The sequence below is a fragment of the Sinohyriopsis cumingii genome, chromosome 14 (genome assembly GCF_028554795.1).
Source record: "Sinohyriopsis cumingii isolate HCF-2022 chromosome 14, ASM2855479v2, whole genome shotgun sequence".
Lineage (NCBI taxonomy): Eukaryota > Metazoa > Mollusca > Bivalvia > Unionida > Unionidae > Sinohyriopsis > Sinohyriopsis cumingii.
In genome coordinates, this window is record NC_142974.1 from 9310641 (window position 1) to 9332195 (window position 21555).

The 21555-nt window shown below is 34.6% G+C and overlaps 1 protein-coding gene across 3 annotated transcripts in view; it reads left to right on the plus strand.

Moving 5' to 3' along the window:
• Nucleotides 1–21555, plus strand: part of LOC149783192 (uncharacterized) — a 55444-nt gene extending 33889 nt beyond the window's left edge. For 2 of the 3 annotated variants that reach the window (XM_089931423.1, XM_089931422.1), the window contains one exon: nt 1917–10509. In XM_089931423.1, coding sequence (XP_089787549.1) covers nt 1917–2228 — 312 coding nt within the window. In that variant the 3' untranslated portion in view covers nt 2229–10509. Of the gene's footprint in view, nt 1–1916; nt 10510–19353; nt 19455–21197 lie in introns of those variants that run through there. The other variant, XM_089931424.1, reaches the window with a different exon arrangement.

Sequence of the window (21555 nt, forward strand, 5' to 3'; positions counted from 1 at the left end):
AAATCCCTGAAATCTAAAAATGTATGAATATATCTATTTCCATTATATAGCATCTTCCAGTAAGAACTATCTCATTTACTTCATTTCCAAAGATATTTATTTACATGACATATTTTCTTCATGCAGAAATGCATACCGCACATTTTGTATGTTACGTTTTAAACTATTTAACAGCTGTTATCAAACGTGCATAACGGTACCAGATCTCTCCTCGTGAATGCTTTACTGAAAATTAGTGCGCGTGATGCAGTTGTTTTCCTGAAAGGAAATTTTATAATAGCGAGTAACGAGAACATTCAAAACTCAATTATTCTTACCGAACATCTCTAAGGCCTGATTAACAAATATGTTTATGCAGAAATTTCAAACATAATTCACCTAGGGTTTCAAAAAAGAATCGTTACTCACTAGAAAAACAAAATTTCTGGAAGCATTGTACTTTATGGGAGAATTATGTATTACTGCATTATATTAAAATGCTGACTTGTCAAAGAGAATGACTGTGATGTTTTCTAAAGAGTTCACACAACACTTCCCTTTAGGTGCACACAAATGGTACGTTTCTCACCAGTCCATGTACAAGAATATTTTACTTTGCATTGTAGGCAGTTTGAAGGCAAGGTACCCCAGAAATGACAAGGCAGCTAGAATGGTTTTCATAACAACGTTTTTATGGTAGTGTTTCATTGTTTCATTACTTAAAGGTGACACGAAAAAATGTATACCAAAACTAAATAAGTCTGGTCTTTACAAAAGGCACCATTACAAAATTTGTATTCTGGGATACACGACACATACATGAATGCAACAGAGTTTGTATAGGTGCACCAACATTTCATTCAACATTTGAAAATGCTCAGTTTCTATCGAAATCATTTAATATCTAACATTTCATGCACGAAAAAAATCATATCTTCCCCTCGTTAGACACACTTATATGAAAACAACTAATTTTGACGTTTGTTCCTGAAATTAGAGATCGAAGTATTATTTAGAAATGCCAGCTTCGAGACAAAAACAGGATGCACTCATTTTGAATAACCATAATTTATTTATAAGTTCATTTTATTTTCTTGTCAAGTTTAAAGATGAAAACAACTACTTAATGATGTTTAAAAATTGGAATTGGCACAAAGGCAATGCACGTTTTATCTGAAATGTTTCAAATATAAGGCTTTATTTGTGATGCTGGAGCAACTGTATAAAAAGTGAACAGTTTTTCGACACATTCAGGCTATATTTGGAACCAAAGAATTTTTTGCATTGCGTCGTAGCATTAGTTTTCATTAATTCCCGCTACATTTGCTATATGATTCGATTATGTCCTACTGTTTATCATTGAATTAATAGACCATATCAGCTCTAATTAACAAAGACTTACAAAGTCATTTTAATCTAAGGGACTAAATAACAACGTAGCGTTATAAAACCTGATGATCTGTATAAACGTGCCCGGTGGTTTGTTAATGAATATTGATCCCTTTTAAGGAAATATTTGTTTTCCTTAAATTAGATCCATACCAACATGTTTCATAAAAATGCAATAGTCATTGTTTTTTTATCAACGGAGATTTCGATTATCACTTAACATTTATGTGATCTTTTTAGAGCAGAGTCTGATGCTAACACTAATAGAAACCCTAGCAGTAATGACTTTCAAGGGCAATATATTACAGATAACGTTATCGGGTCGCAAAGTCTTTTCTTTCAATATTTCTACTACAAGTGACTAAGTCAGGTTTAATGACCATCTCAGTTATCCTAGTTTAAGCTAAACGCATTAAAATCTTTTTTCATCCAGGTGTCTAATAATTTATCATCGTCAGAAAATATACAGACATATGGCAGTAATAATAATGGTATTATTATTATTATTATTATTATTATTATTATTATTATTATTATTTCCTGAGCAGTATCACATTCTGGTTATCATAGCGGATGGTCAGGTTACGGATGAGAAGATCAACGAAGACGTCATAGTGGAGGCTTCAAATTGGCCGCTGTCAATCGTGGTCATTGGCGTTGGTGATGGTCCTTGGGAAACGATGAGATCTTTTGATGATGGATTACCAGAACGCAAATTCGACAACTTTCAATTCGTCGATTTTCACGATGCTGTCACTGGAGCAAAGAACCCATGTGCAGCGCTTGCTTTACGTGCTTTAATGGAGATTCCGGAACAATACAAGATTATCAAAGACCATGAGCTTTTGAGGAAGGAATGAATTACTCTTGAACCTTTACGCAAACCTAGTGAATGGTTTATAATTCATTTCTTAAGACATTTGTATACTGTATTAATATATATGTTGAAGAACATATATCCAAGATTGATTCGTCAAAAGTATTTTTTACAACATTTTAGATTAGTCTATCGGACAGTTTTATGAAACTTTACGCAAACCTAGTGAATGGTGTATAATTCATTTCTTAAGACATCTTTATACTGAAGAACATATACCCAAGATTGATTGGTCAAAAGTATTGAACAAAGTGAAGCTAGATACCAATTCCTGCAAGTAAAGATGCAGAACAAGGCTGACCCTCTGGCCTAATTGAAAAATTGGTGATTTCACAGTCAGCACGGAGTCATTCATTTTGGTAATTACATTTGTTTTCATATCCCATTGTAGAATATTTTTACAGCTTACGAACTTTAACAATTTCATTTGTTTATTTGTATTAGTGTTCTCTAGAACCTACTTTAATTACAAATACAATATGTAAGTCACGTCCCTTTAGCTTTGATACACACAGCTGTCACTTTGTTCAAAGATTTGAGTATAAACAGCATCTAGGTTTGCAAGAAAATATGACAGGCATAGAAGATAGAAAAGGAAATTTAATCATTACCGTTATAGGAAATATAATGTTTAAAAAAATCTTCTCTCGTTTAATTTATTCTGATCTCGAAATCTTACAGAATGTCTGAATGGAAAACATCGTAAGTATGTAACATAAGTCAACTAAAGACAGAATCATAAGGAATATCATAATTTAGGCCTCAATTTGTGCTGATTACATAATGCTTTGAAAGATTGAGACACTTCGTACCAACTATTGAAGAATGTTGACAACTACTTATCTTAAGTGAATATATTTCCATTCAAGAGATAGACGCCATTTAGTTCAGAAAAATTAGACCGCAGTGCTGGTAGGGGCATTATTTAATGCGAGTTTGACCATGATAAAGGCATACGTTTAAATTCATTATATAAATTATATAATGATGTGTTTTATTATTGTGGCCCGAAGGTTACAGTTCTACCGTTGCAAGCAAAAAGGGCAATTTAGATTCTATTAATTTACTTCTTTTTTGCAAATGTATATAGATTTAGAAACAAAACCACGAGTACAGTCGACAATATTTTCATCTTCTCTAGACTTATCTCATAAATTATTAATCAAGGGAAAACGTTGGGTTTTTTATTATTGATTTCATAAAAAGCGTTTGTTTACATGGGAAGGAATTACGCATAGAATAAAAGTAAGAGTTTGTTTTAAGGGAAATATTCTAGAAATAATCAAATCTGTGCGAAATTATGTAAAGCTAAGATAAAAATATAACATAAATGAAACAATTATTTTGTATTCTTGGTGTGACTCATGGTGAATGCTTATCAACATTTCTTTTTTAATATTTGTAAATGATTGAGGGAAAGAGTTTGGCATGTATGGAATTGGTGGTACTATTAGGACAGAACTTTTAAGTAAAAATATTACGATTGAAATTTATTATAAATTGTATTAAAAGTAATTTTTCATTAATTTATATTAAAAATAATTTTCCACTAAAATATAGATAGATAAAATTTATATATTTGTGTAATATAACTGTATGATATTTTATAAAGATCGCACTTTACAAGCAGGTGCAGAAACCCATACAATACCTTTCGCTCGTAACTAAATATCAACAATTGTCAGCACAAAATACATTTCGCTCGTATCTAAATGTCATCAATTTAGATTTGGAGGGAAGCTGCAGAACATACAAATTATTATTATATCAATAATGGATGCGTTACGCAGATGGTTCACACGATCGTCATGGAAAAGTTCAAGGGGGCATGTTCTCACTAAGACTGAGCGAACGACAATAACTGTATAAATAGCGAATCAGGCTTACGAAGAATAAATTCGTTGCTCCAGTCAGAACAGCTCTGTCTTTTTTCTTTTTTTTTTGAGGGGGAGGATACTATCTTTCTGTTTGATCTTTTCAGACCAGTTAGGGAGGACCTCCTTCCCTGCATGTTAATGGTTGCTATCTTGTAGGTGTTGTTATAATTGTGTTGTTGCATATCATTTTTTATTTTTTATTTGTTTTATTTGAGGTTTTTTATTTTAAAAAATTTCTTTCTCATTCTAAATATTCATCCGTGTCAAACCAGCATTCTTCTGCCATTCTCTGTTCTGCTTCATTTAGTCGTCTTCTTTTTTCTCTCCTCCTTTCTCTGTTTGCTTCTTGTATTTCTGGATTGTTTGTTACTGACTGATGCTCGTTTCTTTCAGTGGTATCTTGTTTTTCCGTTTCTCCGGTGTTTATTTTAGCTATTTGGTTCTCTTGCGCTGTTTGTTTTCCCATTGTTTCTGCTTTGTTCGTCAGTGGGTTGTTTAGTTTTCCCGGTTCTAGGATCATTGTTGGTCGTATTGGGAGCATTTGTTCTGTTTTTCCTGTTGTTATTTGTGGTAGTTGTGTTATCTGTTGGATCTGATCATGTTTTTCTTGTTGTTGCTGTTGAGTTCTGAGCGAATGTTTGGAAATTGGATTTTCTTGCTGCTGAGATCGCCTTACTTCCGTGTTTTTTGTTGCTTCTTTATTCTCTTTTAGTCGTGGTGTTGGTTCTATGATCGTTGTTATGTCGTATTCGGGGCATCGATACTGTTGTTTTCTGTATCATTTGTGTGTTCTGTTGAATCTTGTTCCTTTGTTCAGTTGCATGTATTTCTTTTGTTGGTTTCTGTACCAGTATTTGTTGTTGTTGCTGATGTTGTTGAGTTACCTGCATTTGTTTTAGAGTTGTATTTTCTTTCTGAAATGGCTCAGTACTCTCTTGTATTTCTTGTTCCTGTTGTTGTTGCTTTTGTCCTTGTTGTTGCTGTTAATTTCTCTGTATTTGTTTTGGGACTTGCTGTTAAGAGTGCCCATTCTCAGTTACTTGTTGGTTTTGTTGGTGTTGTTTTTGTTGTCGTTGTTGGTTCCTTTCTTGTACGTCTGTTTTCTGCTTGTCTCTGTACCAGTGCTTTCTGGTGATGTTGGTCTTCTTGCTGTGCTTGTTGCTGTTGCTTATTGTCTTGTTGTTGCTGTTGGTTTCTCTGCATTTGTTTTGGGGCTGGAGTCCTTCCTGCTGACTATTCGCATTTACTTGTTTATTTGGTTGATTTTGTTGTTGTTGCCGTTGTAGGTTTCTTTCTTGCACGCCTATGTCTTCGGTTGGTGTTTCCTGGTTTGTTGGACATTTAAAGAATGTATGCCCTGTCTTTTCACATCTATTGCATTTGCGGTCGAAAATGCATCCTTTTTTTGTACCATGTTTTTGCTAAAAAAAAAAAAAAAAAATGTAGAATGCTCTCTTTATTTCTTCAATTGTCTTTTTTCAATTTCTACTATCCGTGTCCCATCGTATATTGTTGTTAAAGGGATCGTTCTCAGTCTCGATGATATTACTGAAATATTGAATATTTCTTCAAAACGTTTCATTACTTCTTCTAGTGGGATTCCCAGGGGAATATCAGTCACATGCAATTTTCCCGTTTATTTTCCTTAAGATGGGCGTTGGCTCCATAACCATTGCTTTTTATTTCCATATATATATATATATATATATATATATATATATATCCGTATGTTAGTACCGGTGTTTTTCCTTTGGATCTTATGATGTATCCTTTGTATCCATTTGCATTTATTGAGTAAACTCTATTTATGCAATCCGGATTTAAGACTTTCAGTGCAATCATCACAGTTGTTGTTCCGGGTATTATTTCTCTGGGTATATGCGGCATATCCAGTTCTTGTGTTCCTTCCTTATATTCACATTCAATGTAGCTCCCTTCGTGCGTATCAAATCTTTAAGCCTAAAGAACTTTTTCAGCTCGTTTCTAGTCGCCATGTTTCCACGTGCTTTGCTTTCACTTGATTGACAGTCGATTTTTCCTTTTTCCATAGTATATTTAGGATATTTCCTCTTCTTTTGTAGATTCCTGTATTATATTTATATTAAATTCCTTGTTGAGATTTTGGCAGTCTTAAAACGGTCAAGCATATTCACGGATTAAACCACGGTCTGGTGGGGGCATCCAAATCGCTATTTAGTTTGCTTTGTACGTGCCATTGCTACAACAGACTGTACTTCTCTTTTTTTTTTCGTGCTATATCTTTTCCTTACAGGTAAGAATCGTCTGCGTTCGTAAACTTCTTTAAAGAATGTGTACTTTTTAATATTTGAGACTTTAACGGTAAAGTTCATATTTTCCATCCTTTTTGTTAGTTCTTATATTTTATATTATAATATAATGGAATGTTTAATTGTATTTGTAGTATGTATTATTGGAAAAGATGAATTCACTACCAACTTCACGTTTAGATTTAATTTGAAGATAAAAGATTCTTTAAGTAATATTGAGTAATGATTAGTAACCTATTCCAAATTAGTATCCTATTTTAGCACGATACATTTCTTCAAAATGATCGTTGCATTATTCGCAACTATCGAATTTTATACTCGTTGGATATCATGACGTTAATCGAGATTTAACTATGTTGCATTCTAAAAGTTACCAATCAATATATACAATGAAGTTGTGAAGCACGATAGAAAAGTGTATGTTTATATGTATTTCTTGTATTTTAAATATAAAGGCTTTATAAATGTATCTTTAGAATTTAGCATTATATATATATATATATATATATATATATATATATATATATATATATATATATATATATATATATATATATATATCAATACAATTTCGTTGCTCGAGTCCGAACAGCTGTCATTATCTCCACGGTTATTGGTGACACCCTTGTTAGAGAGCCTGAATTACTTCATCTCTCTCTCTCTTACCATGGACAACGACATTTCTTAACTTATGAGTAATCCCTTCTCATAGCAAGAGATAAGAAGAAGGTTATGATGCGAATCATAACAGTACCAATATTACCGTTATACACATAGTATGCCTTATACGCATATGACATTACAATGTTTCAGGTTGACCCTAATGGGAACAGACAGAGCTAAATTAATTGAACGATTACTGTGCTAAATGGAGACTAAAAATTAGCAGGTTCAGAAAGCTTTAGTATGTACTGGAAAATATCTTTACAAATTCACATCATTATACAGAAGGTATGTCATGACTATTATAACATATCTCAAATTATTCCTGCGAACTGCGGATATTATTCATGCTAAGTATCGTTGAAATATTTAACTTACAATTTGGTAAAATAAATTAAGAGTGAAGAAATATATAAAATGATTTCATTGATGGGGTGTTATGGCGTACAACAATGATAGTAGATGGAAGGTAGTACATTGTACAGTATTTTTGTTTTAAGCAAAGGATGACAAATGCATAATTTATAATATACATATAAAGCTTGGATATTAAACGATTTAGAAACTATACCAAATAAAGTTTATTAGGCATGTTTAGTTAAAGATCGATTGACAATATTAGGATTGTACGATGTTCGGTTTAGTCGAGGAATTTGTAACAATTACATATTTTTTACAACATTTTAGATTGGTCTATCGGACAGTTTTATGAAACTCTGGATGGATCGTCTTATGGACAGTAGTCGAGCATTTTTTATGTAAATATTGAAAAGTTCGGATAAAACCTTTTGTAACAAGATAATCAGGTTGGATTTTGGATTTACAGCTGTAAACTTTTGATGGTGATACAAATACGTGATGAATAACTTCAAGGAAAACAGAATTATGAGTATTATGTATCAGATCCTTATATTAGACAAATCAACATAATCCGCACGAACCTAAAAAGACAACTAATACACATCAATAACCTTACACAGTACAAGGAAAAGGGTGAATGATCTATTATTTTCACACGACAAAAATGAGTTTTACTCAAATAGTAAAACTGAATTCACTCAAATAGTGAAAAATGAGATATTTTACTCCAATAGTAAAATGATGAAAAGAAAGGGACAGATAAGCAAAATATCTTTACAATCCCAAAACACTAGGTATTACAAACCCCAAAATTAGCACACGGCTAAAAGATTACATGTATAGAGTTGCATACTCCGTCAACGGCACACATGGCTACCAGTCACACTGGTCAGTCAAGTAGTCAGTATTCCAGGTAGTCACCGACCACCATTCAATTCCTTAGTCAATCAAGCAATCAGCGCACACGAATAGGTCAACAACGCCCGATCACCTGCTACTCGACCATCAACACTGTTCACTCAGTTCTACAGCTGCTATGGTTCAGCTTTACAGCTGCAATATTTAACTTCTATGGTTAGCTCTACAGCTGGTACCACGTTGACTCCGATCAGCACTGCAGCTGCAACTCTGATCAACTGAAACTACATGTAACACCGTGTACTATGTATGACACTGGCATGTACGATAAAACGTAATGACGTTATATACGGTAAGCTATACAGATTAAATCATCGGCACAATAATTACTAAACAAAAATAAAACAGGTTCAGAAGTAACCGACCCGTGTCCGATAAGAATCCTTCTTTACTCACCTTTTCTTAAAAATGAAACTTTATTTTGCTAATATTAATCTCCTGCTAAGTCACAAACAAAAATAGAAACTATTTGCGTTATACTACGTAAGCCGAAGGTACATAGAAAATATACAAACACAAACGTGGTAGTACTATAGTTATAACTTATGCACAAGAAATTGATTAATAACGCACATACCTCTACAGCTGAAGATGTGCAAGACCTAAGTAGACCGCTCACTGACAAGACATCCCATAATGTGAAGATTTTAGTCTTACGGTGAAGTATTTGTACACAGACGATGCAGTCATACATCATCTGTGCGCTGGAAGTATTCGGTTATTTCCATCGAAAGCATTTCACATGTGCGGCATATGATGAACCGTACTCACTGTTTTGAAATATTGCACAATGTACATAACTCACCCTCGAGTATCGTTGTACACAAAAAACGAAACCCAAATACATGTATCTAATGAATAAATGGATATATACAATTCGGTGACAACTGTACCTAGACAGCATCAATGTTTTAAAATCGGAACTGAAATTGCAAAATTGAGAGTATCCTCTCACAAACTCGAAATTAAACGTGGGCGGTGGGCGATACCGTCTTGACTAATTCATTACAGACTTTGTTCGTTTTGTAGTCTCCTTGCAAAAAAATATCATTTTGTCCTTGAATGATTATTGTATGAATACCTAAAAGCCAAATATATAGAGAAATACTTCAGGAAAAGAATGAATGTTTTGTATTATAGATTGTATGAATGCCCATACTTATGTTGATAAATTTGGTTAATTGCATTTATATTGCTTTTAATCACTGAAAAACAGCGTCGTCTATTCGGTCATCCTGTACATGATTGGACTGGAAAATAAACATGACTTCAAATAGCATTCTGATTTTATTTTCATATTACCGCCATTAATACTGTAAATGTCTCAATCAAGCTACTGAGGTATTTTCTGAATTGTAACTTATTTATTTGATTTGCAATAATCTGTATCTATATACATTTGCTTAGTTTGCTTTCCTCCGTTGAATTAAATTAACTTAAGAATGTATCGACATAATCCGTTTGGGTTCTAGGAATGAATAATGACTCTTATGCGCCTATAAGTTTTGAACATGTTTGAATTCGTTGGCTTTGATGAATCTATTACTAGTGTTATGTATTTGTAATTTAATTATTTGTTTGTTATGTTTTTTTAAAATTTATTCCATTACATGCAATTATAAGGTATTTTTGTCTACTGGATTTGACAATTATTTCAAAAGTTCAGTTCTATTTGACCTGACTGTTATAATATAGAAACACTGTATCTAGCTGCTGACCTTGATTCAGAACCAGCAATGATTCTGGTAAACAACTTGCATTTTTCTCTCCAAAAGTAAGAACCATTGATTTCAGTGAAAGCAATACTGGGAGTAGACATGTAAAAGTTTCTATTTTTTTCTAGAAGGGTGGCGATGTGACCCTCATACGGGAATCTGTTTTGAGTCCGATATTAATGTAAAATTGTTTCCTATATATAATTTGGGTTGTTTGTTCTGTGATTCAATAAGGAACTGTTGACACGACAGCACTTTAAATGCTGCGACAGACGTTTTGGATTTCATCAGGTCTCGAACTCAGATCCATTTAGAACTTTTTAATAATAAGACTTCTATTTGTAATTCTTGGATTAATTTTGGTTTTGATTCGTAAAACCGTAAGTTCTTTTTCTCATTTTTACCTTGTTTTTCTAGGGAAATAAATTAATTGTTAAATTGTACACATCTTGTTGTCTTAACTCTTTTCTGTTACGTTTTGTAAGAGCATAAACACGTAACACTAGGTAAACGTTTATCCAGGGTGTCTCAATGCAGAAGATATTTACATGCTACCGATCTGCTAACCCACCTACCTACTTATAGACAGGTAAACTTAAAATCCAAACCTCCATCAATATGGCGAATTATGCTCTTATATTGTATTGCAGTGAAAAAGAAAAATATCAGTTACTAGTTTTATAATCAGAGTAGTTCCACCTGTCCAGTTTTGGGTTGTGGGTTTGAAATAGACGGAGTCATACGAAAGACTTTAAAAAATGGTACTAACAGCTACCTCACTTGGCGCTCAGCATTATGAGGTTAGTGTAAGGACTGTTGTAAGGATAATGCACTGGGTTGAACACGCTACATTACATGTCTGCGGCATATTGCCTGAGTGCTAGATATCACTATAAACTGCCACAATGAAGTCATCGCAGCGAAATTAATGAAAATTTGTAAAGCTACGTTAAAAATCCAAATCCCACACTCATTTTGGGCTTTTTTTTGGGGGGGGGGGGCGGGGGTCTTTTCTCTACAGACGTGCATCAAGATGGTTTATACGGAAGCACTGCTCTTTTCGTTTAATTTCTAACAAAGTTTACCTTTTCTGAAATTCCTTGCAAGTAATTATTAAACTACACCAAAAGTTAATGTTTGTTATTATTCTCCTTCAATGCTCTGAAACTAAAAAAGGTATGCTTTTTCTGTAGCATTCGTATGTCACGCAGTGTCGATACGATATTGAGCAGCAATCATTTTATCAGTATTAGCTTTGGATATTTACCAGATGCAATTTGACAATATTCTTGGCAAAATAACAACATACGTTTTAAATGTGTGACTAATGATGCCAGTAAGATAGAGGTATATATAAATATTCTGGTGATAATTCTCTATCGTAAATAAAGTTATTTTCAAGATCAAACAAACTCAAAATCATTCATAAATGATATTATATTGAATAGCGTTAAGGCTCTGAGACTGTTTCTTTAATTAAATGTTTTATAAGGGAATGGGCTTTATATGGAATATGAGTTTAGTCGCTTCAGTACCAAATTTCACAGTTCCTATAGTTTGTGAGGTGCTGAAAATGATCTCTGCAAACTATGCCATCTGATAAGTCATTAATGTCCGTTTTCGAAAGCCAAATTATCCATGATTATTATTTAAAGACAAGTTAAAAGGAGATGCATTGTCTCCATAGACAGAGAAAAGACTTTGTTCAGCTTCTATACTAGATACGCATTCTTCGGAAAATATAAAACGTTACTGGAGACGATGTGGTTTTCAAACAAATGTATTCCATATATTACAGCAGGCGTATTGGAGTTGCCATTTCTTTTTCAGGATACGTTTAAGCATGAGACGCTGAAGTTTTTGGGTTCCTTTCTTATTTCAGCATATACTGAAAACAAAACGTAGAATGGCCTAGATAAGTTTCATCCAAGAGTTATGTAACTACCTTTGATGGGTCGGTGATTTTTTAAGTTTAGAGTTGTAAATTATACATATGATAACTATGGTTAGTCTATATATTTCATAATTATCAGTAATCACATGCCTTTCTAATGAAAGAAAATCAAACTCTTATCGATACCATTGCGACTTTCTAGAATCACGATCTAAAACTTTCAATGCAGTCATTGCTTACAGAATAAACAATATCTTACAACAAATAATACCTGGAAGACAACCTGGTTTTCAGCAACTTCATTACATAAGCGATTTGGGCGACTCGTGTTCGATTTTGTGGAACGAACAGCTTTCTTATATTTAATTTGAATTGCGTGCTTAACATTTGTCCATGATTCTACGTTGCAAATAGAATGTTTATGTTACCATTTGAGTTAACAAATAGCCTTGCATACAGTTATACCACGTGTTTCTATTGGAAAATGTCCAATTCCATTGCTATGTAGGTCAAGTGAAAATGCATATGAATAGCGATTGGAGAAATATTTGCTACTTGTTGAAGAGCTAGCTATTGGGGAGACTAAGATCATTAATGAAGCTGACATTTTATGCAAATCAACACCATCTGTTCAGTGCACCAGATCAACATGTTCGAGGTACGTACCCGAACAGCTATCCCCCTCCACTAAATCAAACTTTTCTATCACACTCCTCATAAAGTAAATATGATGTCGCCATATCTAACGCCACAAGAGCAGCAAGATCTTTTTAAATGAAAAACCAATAAAACTCTGTGAATTGAAAACATTCTTGAGATGTGAGGCCGAACATTGACACATTCTGTATAAACAGTACAGACATGCTGTCAATGCAGTGAATGTTGTTGATTCTGTCTGTGTGGCGGATTTTCATATGTTGACAATAAGAACCGCTGTTCTCATTGCGGATGCTTTTTTGGCAGCAGTTCTGGCGTGCGTGCTGTGATATATGGCTAGAGATTCTAATCATGGACCAAACTATGAAAGGTATAAGGTACAACAAAATCCACTTATTATGTGAAACAAATCCTAAAACAATATCCAAACATATATTAAAGGCAGTCCACAACAATGCCAACTCCAAAGAAGATTTAAAGTTCAAGTTCGAAAAAGGTGACAAATATGCAACTTTGAAACTAAAATCATTGCTGCAAAACACCAGGCGTACACTTCGGTTGTAACTAACGAAATAGCAAAATACAAGTGATATCCCGCATAAAAGCAGAAGCCAGCGAGATGACTATGAAAACTCTATATATAATTTCCCAATGCGCTGTGCTTGGTCAGCTGATATAGTGGCAATAACAACACCTTCGGAACAAGAGCTTTCTCACTCGAAGCCTATCTCATTTCATATGATGCTACCTAACGAACAAATAAACGAATGAGTGCCAAAAGCGACCTATTTTCTCACCTTCCTTTTAACATATTTGACAGTATCGTAGCTGTGCCATGCGCTATCACCCTTATTCGGTATGGCCTGCATGCCAGCAGTTAAATGTCACGACCTATCAGTGTTGCCGTTAGCATTTTCGTCCGGTCGTATATACCCAACCAACACAACCAGGCTATTACAGTTAAGATTTCCAAAGGCGTCAAAGCGTCAATAAGAAAGCAGTCAGTGCACATTTTAGCTACTGGTTGTACTGCATCATTTCTAAGTGGTCATTGTAAAGCATCAAGTGTCTCCTCAGTCTGTGCTTGATTCGAAAGCATTAGAAACACTGCATTACTTCTACTAGATCTGAATTCAAAACATGCATATGCGAGCGCAACATTCTTTTCATGTCACAGTCAGGTGAGAAACCTGGCGGGTGATGTTTATATTCTGAGCTGCATAATATAAGTGTTTAGCTTTGAGAGAATGTTAGTATTTAATTATTCTGCAATCAAATATTCAACCATTCTGCGTTCATGAAATAAAGTTTTAGCTTACTAATCTTCGTTGCAGAGATTTATTAGATCAAACTTCCTGTATTTTGTCACAAACCTGGCATTTGAGACCTGATGTTACGGGATATAATGTTACGAAAGAGAAGCCACTACGAGAGAAGTCCTCATATTTTTGTCCAGCTTTCATATACCATATGAATGCAGACGCTTTATGTCTTTTCATACTGTATACATAGTGCCCCATGGCTATCACGATCCCGAGTGGTCTAACGCGCTCACCGTTACGGATCACTGCCATCTCACCTCTGTCTGCGTGAGTTCGAGTCTCAGCCTCGGCTAATTTTGGTACGTGAAAAAACCTGCCAGTAGCTTCTCGTGAGTCGGTGGTTCTTCCGGGGTTTTCCAGAGTTCTTCCTCCAGTAGTTATCCTGGCCGCCATGTATAGCCTATCTTGTGCTGAAAATGGCGTTAAACCCTACAACAACAACAAAAAAGCTATCACGATCATCCAATGTTTTCCTTCATATTTGTAGGAGATTATGCACCCAGAATACACGAAACACACCTTCCTTATTATATTAGCAGCGTTTTGTCTGTTTGAAGAGGTGGAGGGGATGGGCTTGGGATTTGGTTGAAGGGAGCGAAAATCATTCCAGTACTACTGACAGCATATCTTCACGAAAGTCCGAGGTCAATAACACCAGCTGGCCATTAATCTACAAGATAACCATGCCATGCTAGTGCACGTGGCGGGTTCTCAATACTCTTGTTCCTTTTAAGAACCCAATTTGCAGTTATATTTGGTTGTATACTGTTAAACAAAGATGTAACACTAGTCCTAGATTATTCGTTAACAAGATATTTGCAACCCTTTCAAAGGTAGTTAGAGATATCATACCATGTTGGGTGGCGAAGTGAGAGTGGGGAGAGGATAATTCTGTTGAAAATATAGGGATAACGCTTAAATTTCCTCTTTGCTGAGACAGGCGGAAACGTTTGTTCTTTCGCTGTTTACCATCCGTATATCTGCTCAATCGTTAAACAAAGTGACATGTGTCCCGGTGAAACCACAGAGAACATGCTAAGCAACTTCCCGACACACCCTACTTCCCTCTCCACTGCCCTCTATAAAACAAAAAATATTACTGTTGTAAATTTAACAGTTAAAACACCTTCGTTACGGATGGGATTCAGTGTAATCGAGACTTAAGTCCCAAAGAAAGAGTACTGCAGTTATTTTCATGGTATATTTACACTAAAGACGATATAATATGACGGCAGTTTGTAAACGGTCCTGAAATTCAGGGACATCTTGGTATTCATATAGACTGGTTAGTACACACAGAGCAGTCAAGTCTGAGCTATACATAGATTATAGCAAAGGTATGTGAAACTGTGCATTCGCAACATGAACAATACAGTTAACCCAAAGAATTGTAAACATACAGTTGAATTATGGTTGACACCGGGTACATCGCAAAGACACTCCAAAAAAGTAAATATTTGTTTTCTTCTTTGGGTAGATTCTCAATCAGGATGTAACATATCTGTAAATATTGTTTTTAATGTCCTTATAGATAATATGCGGCTATAAAATCGTACTTTCTACGCCGGTAGATTAGGTCGAACGTAACTTCGTTTCCAACAAGTGGGACATGCCATTACTTTTGAATTGAAACAATTTGATTTGCCACCTATTCGGCGGGGAGGTATGATATATGATTCATTTTGCACGTGCACTCCTGGTCCTGAGTTTTTCTATAGATTATATCCAATAATCATGACAATTCTGACTATTTTGGAACACTGTGAGTTTAGGATCGCATAAGACAATGCTTCGATAATATTGGAGGTATTCAGAGTGAAGTTACAAGAAATGCATATGCCTCAGAAAGGAAGAACGTATTGCCGGAAATGAAAATGTTGTAATATTTATGAGCTGCTTTATAATGAAAGCAAACTTCACTTCACATAATTACATAGAAACTATTTAGTTATAGAGATTAATTTCTGCACAGGTGTAAACAAGACACGATATTGTTTCTTTATATTTCATCAACAACAAAACAATTAGGTCACGTGATCCATTGTCTTTACCAGATTAGGAAACATTGTACTAAGGAATTAAAATCTAACCTGAAGACACCTTTGTCGGTGGAAATGAGTCAGTCATGTATACCTACTACGTTAGATGTTAGTCGCGCATATATACTTGGTTTGAAATTTATATGTTGTGTTACTGCTATCACTCTGTATTGACTGATACAATGAGTGTTTATTACAAGTATTATATCTGTGTTAATGTTCCTAATTATGTTTGTTATACTATGTAAACGGTAAAAGGAATTGAGGACAGTTTACAAAAGAAAAGAAATTAAAGCATAGTGTACAATATAAATAAATAGGTAAATATACCTACAATGTATATTTGTGGTTAGGTGTTTGTTTGTAGCCCGAGGAAAAGCAAGACTGTGGACACAGATAACGGAATAATGAATGATACTGCACTACAAGCGTGTTTAGAGTTCGGCCACAGAGAAGAAAAAATAACATACTCCATGATTCTTGCTGCAGGCCACTTTTAGTGACTTCAGTATAGATTATCTATGGAAATAAAACATAATTCAAGTCAAAAGATATACAACTGCATATCAGAGGTACTGCTATGATGGCACAGCTTCTCTATGCACACTTCATACATTATTTAGCCTTACTTTACATACATAATGAAGCTCAAGTACTTGAAATTTGGGGCTCAGACCGCCACCACACAGAGAGTGCCTGCCACATTTAGCGCCCTCTGTGTAGCCCCAAAATGAATAAAGAAAATGGTGGGGTCTGCAGCAAACAAGAGAAACAAACATGGAATGAAAAGAAAGCATAATAAGAAAAGATAAGAATTCATTATTCAAGACTATCTAGTCCATACGTCTAAATCAAGATATAAAGTAACAACATTGTAAACATAAACGAACATATAGCCTATGTACAAGTATACAGCTAATGCCGAATTGTGCACCCGCGAAAAGATGTGTATTATATGTGCGAAAAGCTCTTCAATGAAACAATATGAAGAGCAGTGTCCGTATGATGTGGATGGCTGTCTCGGTCTGTGCACCCACGAGACCTAGACGAAGAATTGAAAAGCAGAACCAGGCAATAGGAAGTGATATGATAATGGAAGTCCATGTTTTACAAACAAATAGAGCCAAACAGCAAACAACACAGACCCAGATCTGCATCAGGATATGAGCCACCAGATTGGGCTCTATGCAGTTTGTTAGGATTGGTCAGCCGAACAAAAAATATAGACCCTGATCAGCACTATGCAACGACAGATCAAGGCCTATATAGCTTTAGTTTGACTCTACGTATAAGAAAGCAATTACAGTAATTATTTATTTAATGCATATTTTATTTTAAAGATGATGATACAATCTGTTTCACTTAAAAAGAGAATTTTGTGCGTTCTTTAAAAACACAAAATAAAGACCTTTCTTCCAAAAACATAGTATTTTGCTTCTGTACTTACTATGACCAAAAAAATACCCATCAGACTTATGTACGTCTTCTGACACAGAATAACCATCATACTACTGTACGTATTCTGACACAGAATACCCATCAGACTTCTGTACGTATTCTGACAAAAAATACACGTCAAACTTTTGTACGTATTCTAACACAAAATACTCATCAGTAATCTAATCGTATTATGACACAGAATACCCATCAGACTTCTGTACGTATTTTGACACAAAATACCCATCACACTTTTGTACGTATTCTGACAAAGAATACCCATTAGACCTCTGTACGTATTCCAAAACAGAATACCCATTTGACCTCTGTACGTATTCCGAAACAGAATACCCATTTGACCTCTGTACGTATTCCGAAGCAGAATACCCATTAGTCCTCTGTACGTATTCCAAAACAGAATACCCATTAGACCTCTGTACGTATTCCAAAACAGAATACCCATTTGACCTCTGTACGTATTCCGAAACAGAATACCCATTAGACCTCTGTACGTATTCCGAAACAGAATACCCATTAGACCTCTGGACGTATTCCAAAACAGAATACCCATTTGACCTCTGTACATATTCCGAAACAAAATACCCATTTGACCTCTGTACGTATTTCGAAACAGAATACTCATTTGACCTCGGTACGTATTCCAAAACAGAATACCCATTAGACCTCTGTACGTATTCCGAAACAGAATACCCATTAGACCTCTGTACGTATTCCGAAACAGAATACCCATTTGACCTCGGTACGTATTCCAAAACAGAATACCCATTAGACTTCTGTTTAGATAAGACTAAAGTCATGTGTAATTACATACTGGTGCATTTGACTTTGTGACATACCTTGTCACGTACGTATCTCAAACTGCAGAAGACCATTGGTTTCTTTAAAAAGAAGTGTTTTTACACCAGGCAAATTATCATGCTGTACATAGACTGGTATTTACCTGAAAATTATTTAAGGCAGAAAAGTTAAACTCTTTTTAATGTAAAAAGCAAACGAATATACTGATGCAATAATTGAATGTTCATAAGAAACGAAGGATTACGAGGTTTTAGACCCCAATTAAACTCATTCCATTTAATAATTACTGTTTTATTATACCTGACTAAAGGCCTAAAGTCATTCTTGAATCAGTGCCTGAAATTTATCTGTGAGTTCTTGTAATATATTCAAAGTTTTTTTTTTTTTAAAAAAAAAAAAACACGAATTGATAAATGTGTGTAACTATTAAAAAGAAATATACATTTTGTGTACATGCATAATTGAACAAGCAATCACAGCTTACGTCAACATCATTGATGGATATTTTGAAAGGGAGACAACAACAGATGGAAGGCGTTTAATAGACAACTGTCAAGCGATTCCACGCAATGTTTATTCATATCAAATTTATCGTCTAACCAACGAAGAGTAGAATCTCCCCAAACAACCTAGACGGGTTTCTTTGCGGTACCTTCTTAATTGTGGACAATACGTCTCAGAAAGCATTCTTTAAACGTGAACCATTCAAGGGTGGACATTCTATGATTTTGACTAACTCCAAGCAAACAGCTTCAAAGAAATTCGGTGCTTCAGAACTTATGTAGCTTTATTTTTTTAAACACTAGGAGCCAAGTGTAACTTAGACTGTACTGTGACTTTCGTCAATTTTCGGGGGATACTAATTTACGTGGATGTGATGATTTCATTTAATGAATATTTTTAAGACCTAGTCATCCCAATTTTATTGTGGAAACAAGAGCATCCTTCCCCGAGCCACGAATTATTTCGCAAAACGTAAATGTCGTAAGTAAATGAAAGGATTCCAAGAAAGTGCTTGCTAAAAATACACAGACGGAACGAGTTTCTGAGTCCATGCATTGTAGTTTCATGTCTGTACATTGGTCTGACCTAGAAAGAATTATTTATAATATTTTCTAGGTATCGACTACACTGAAGGAAACCAAGAACGGAGACAGAAAACATTTGATGGGTGTTCTTTGCACGATATAAGTGGACCAAACATGAACCCTTACAAAACGGTATGTGTACAGATAGTAGGATAGCTTGTACAGTATGCAATACACTCCTATTTGATTTCAGTATTCAGTCACGATCGAGCTGATTTTGACTCGATGCGCTTTTCGTGACTTCAGAACTATAAAAAAAAATCTGACTTTTATGTGTTGCTTGTGTACTGGTTCTACTTTGTTACTTATTATCATTTTGCGATGTATTTGATATATTGTTGATGAACCTGGGAACTTAATGTTAATACAAGGCGTTTTGTGACCAAACGTCTGCATAAACACCCGGAAAAGAACTTGAGTCCCCGTTCTCAGACTCGATCCTCGCGTAGTTAGCAAACATTGCATATTATTCATATGCTCTTTCGTCTTTACAACGTGTTTTCGTTAACTGATAAATTATAAGTTTTCTTGCAAAAGTTGACAAGTGGAAAACATATATTCATATATACTGGTCGATTGATCATGTTGTAATAAATATATTTTAACAAAATGCCATGTTAAGCTCAGAGTGAACTCCGGATAAGGCAAGTAATGATTGACCCCAAAGCTGATATTAGAACGAGGAAGGAGTTAGTTATCGATCGAATCAAACAAGTTCATAGTAAGCCTGGCTAGAGATCCATATTTCCCCTATTTCCATGGACTTCAAGACAATTTAAACGTACTCGTTCTGCAAATAATATTCATCTAGTGAATTAATGACCACATATTTCGAACTTTAATGTCTTTTCTTGTTAATGCTTTGTGTGACTCATCAGTAAGCTTTCTCAAGCTAAAGACTGGTACTTCATGCAACGCGCCACAAACGTATGATCCAAATGCCTATTACAAAGAATATTTCTTATCTCAGATTACGAAACACTGATAAATAAAACTGTCACAAGAATGCCTTGCGCTACGAAATTATGGAGCTATGCCCCTTTTAACGAAACTAATCTTTGATATAATAATGTTCGTGAATACTGTACATTCTGACGTCTTTTCCTAGTCAAGATTTATAGAAGAAATTTATATGGAATGTCAGAGGTCCCGCCTCTCTCTCTCTCTCTCTCTCTCTCTCTCTGATGAATCTTTTGAAAGTTGGTTTAGGTAAATTCATTATCATCGCCCTAATCGACCGAAATGTGCATGGTTTGGTCTATACGCATATATTGGGGTTCATAATGGTGTGAATCAAATAAATTCAAATCATATGGTAAGAAATATTAATGCAAAAAGGTAATTAGGATGAAGTTGTCAATTGCTATATCTCTTAAATTTACATGTTATTTTTACATATTGGATTCAGTTGCTATTTAGCCTAAAATCTTTTATCAGTAAGTTATATAATTCTATGTATCCTCGATACCAAAGTAACCCAATAGATTCCGCCTGTACCTCTGGTAATAATTGTTAAAGTTTTACACAAAAAAAAAACGACTTCGTCTCGGTGACATTTTGGGTTGTCAAAGACCACATATTCCTTCCATGTTTACAATATCTTCATGTATGTAAATAGTATGCCCATATCTATTATCATCTATGACCGACGTTATGCACTAGGAGCAAGAAACGGAGTAAACAGGAGGAGCATTTAAGTTTAAAAACAACAAAAATAGGAAACAGTAATGAAAATGTTGTTCCTCACATATTCTGGTTTGCCATATATTTGCAATCAACGGACACGACTCCTGAACAAGTGACAAGGACGCTAGATTTTGTTTACCATGGTGACAAAATACGGATTCATAATCTACGTTTCCTTTATTTTATCAGGTAATCTGTATTCTTGAGGAAATTCTAGATGCTCTAGACGACGATCGAATTATACCAGTGTTTCGTTTAGTGACACCTTGTTCCCGTTGAAATCAGTGGTACAAAAAGGATTTTTATTATAAATTCATAAAATTATTCGGGTGATAGCAAATTGTAATGGCGGCACTGAGATTTAAAACTACGATTGGTTTCTGTTTCCCGCTTGTGTGTTTTGAAAAGAAAAGAAAGAACTAAATTCATACCATAACACGACGTGTTTGTCTCTTTGTATACACAATTATCTTAATTCAGTGTTTTATAATACTTAGCATTGTCATAGAATGATGATTATGTGTAAAAATAAAAGTAAATCTACGTA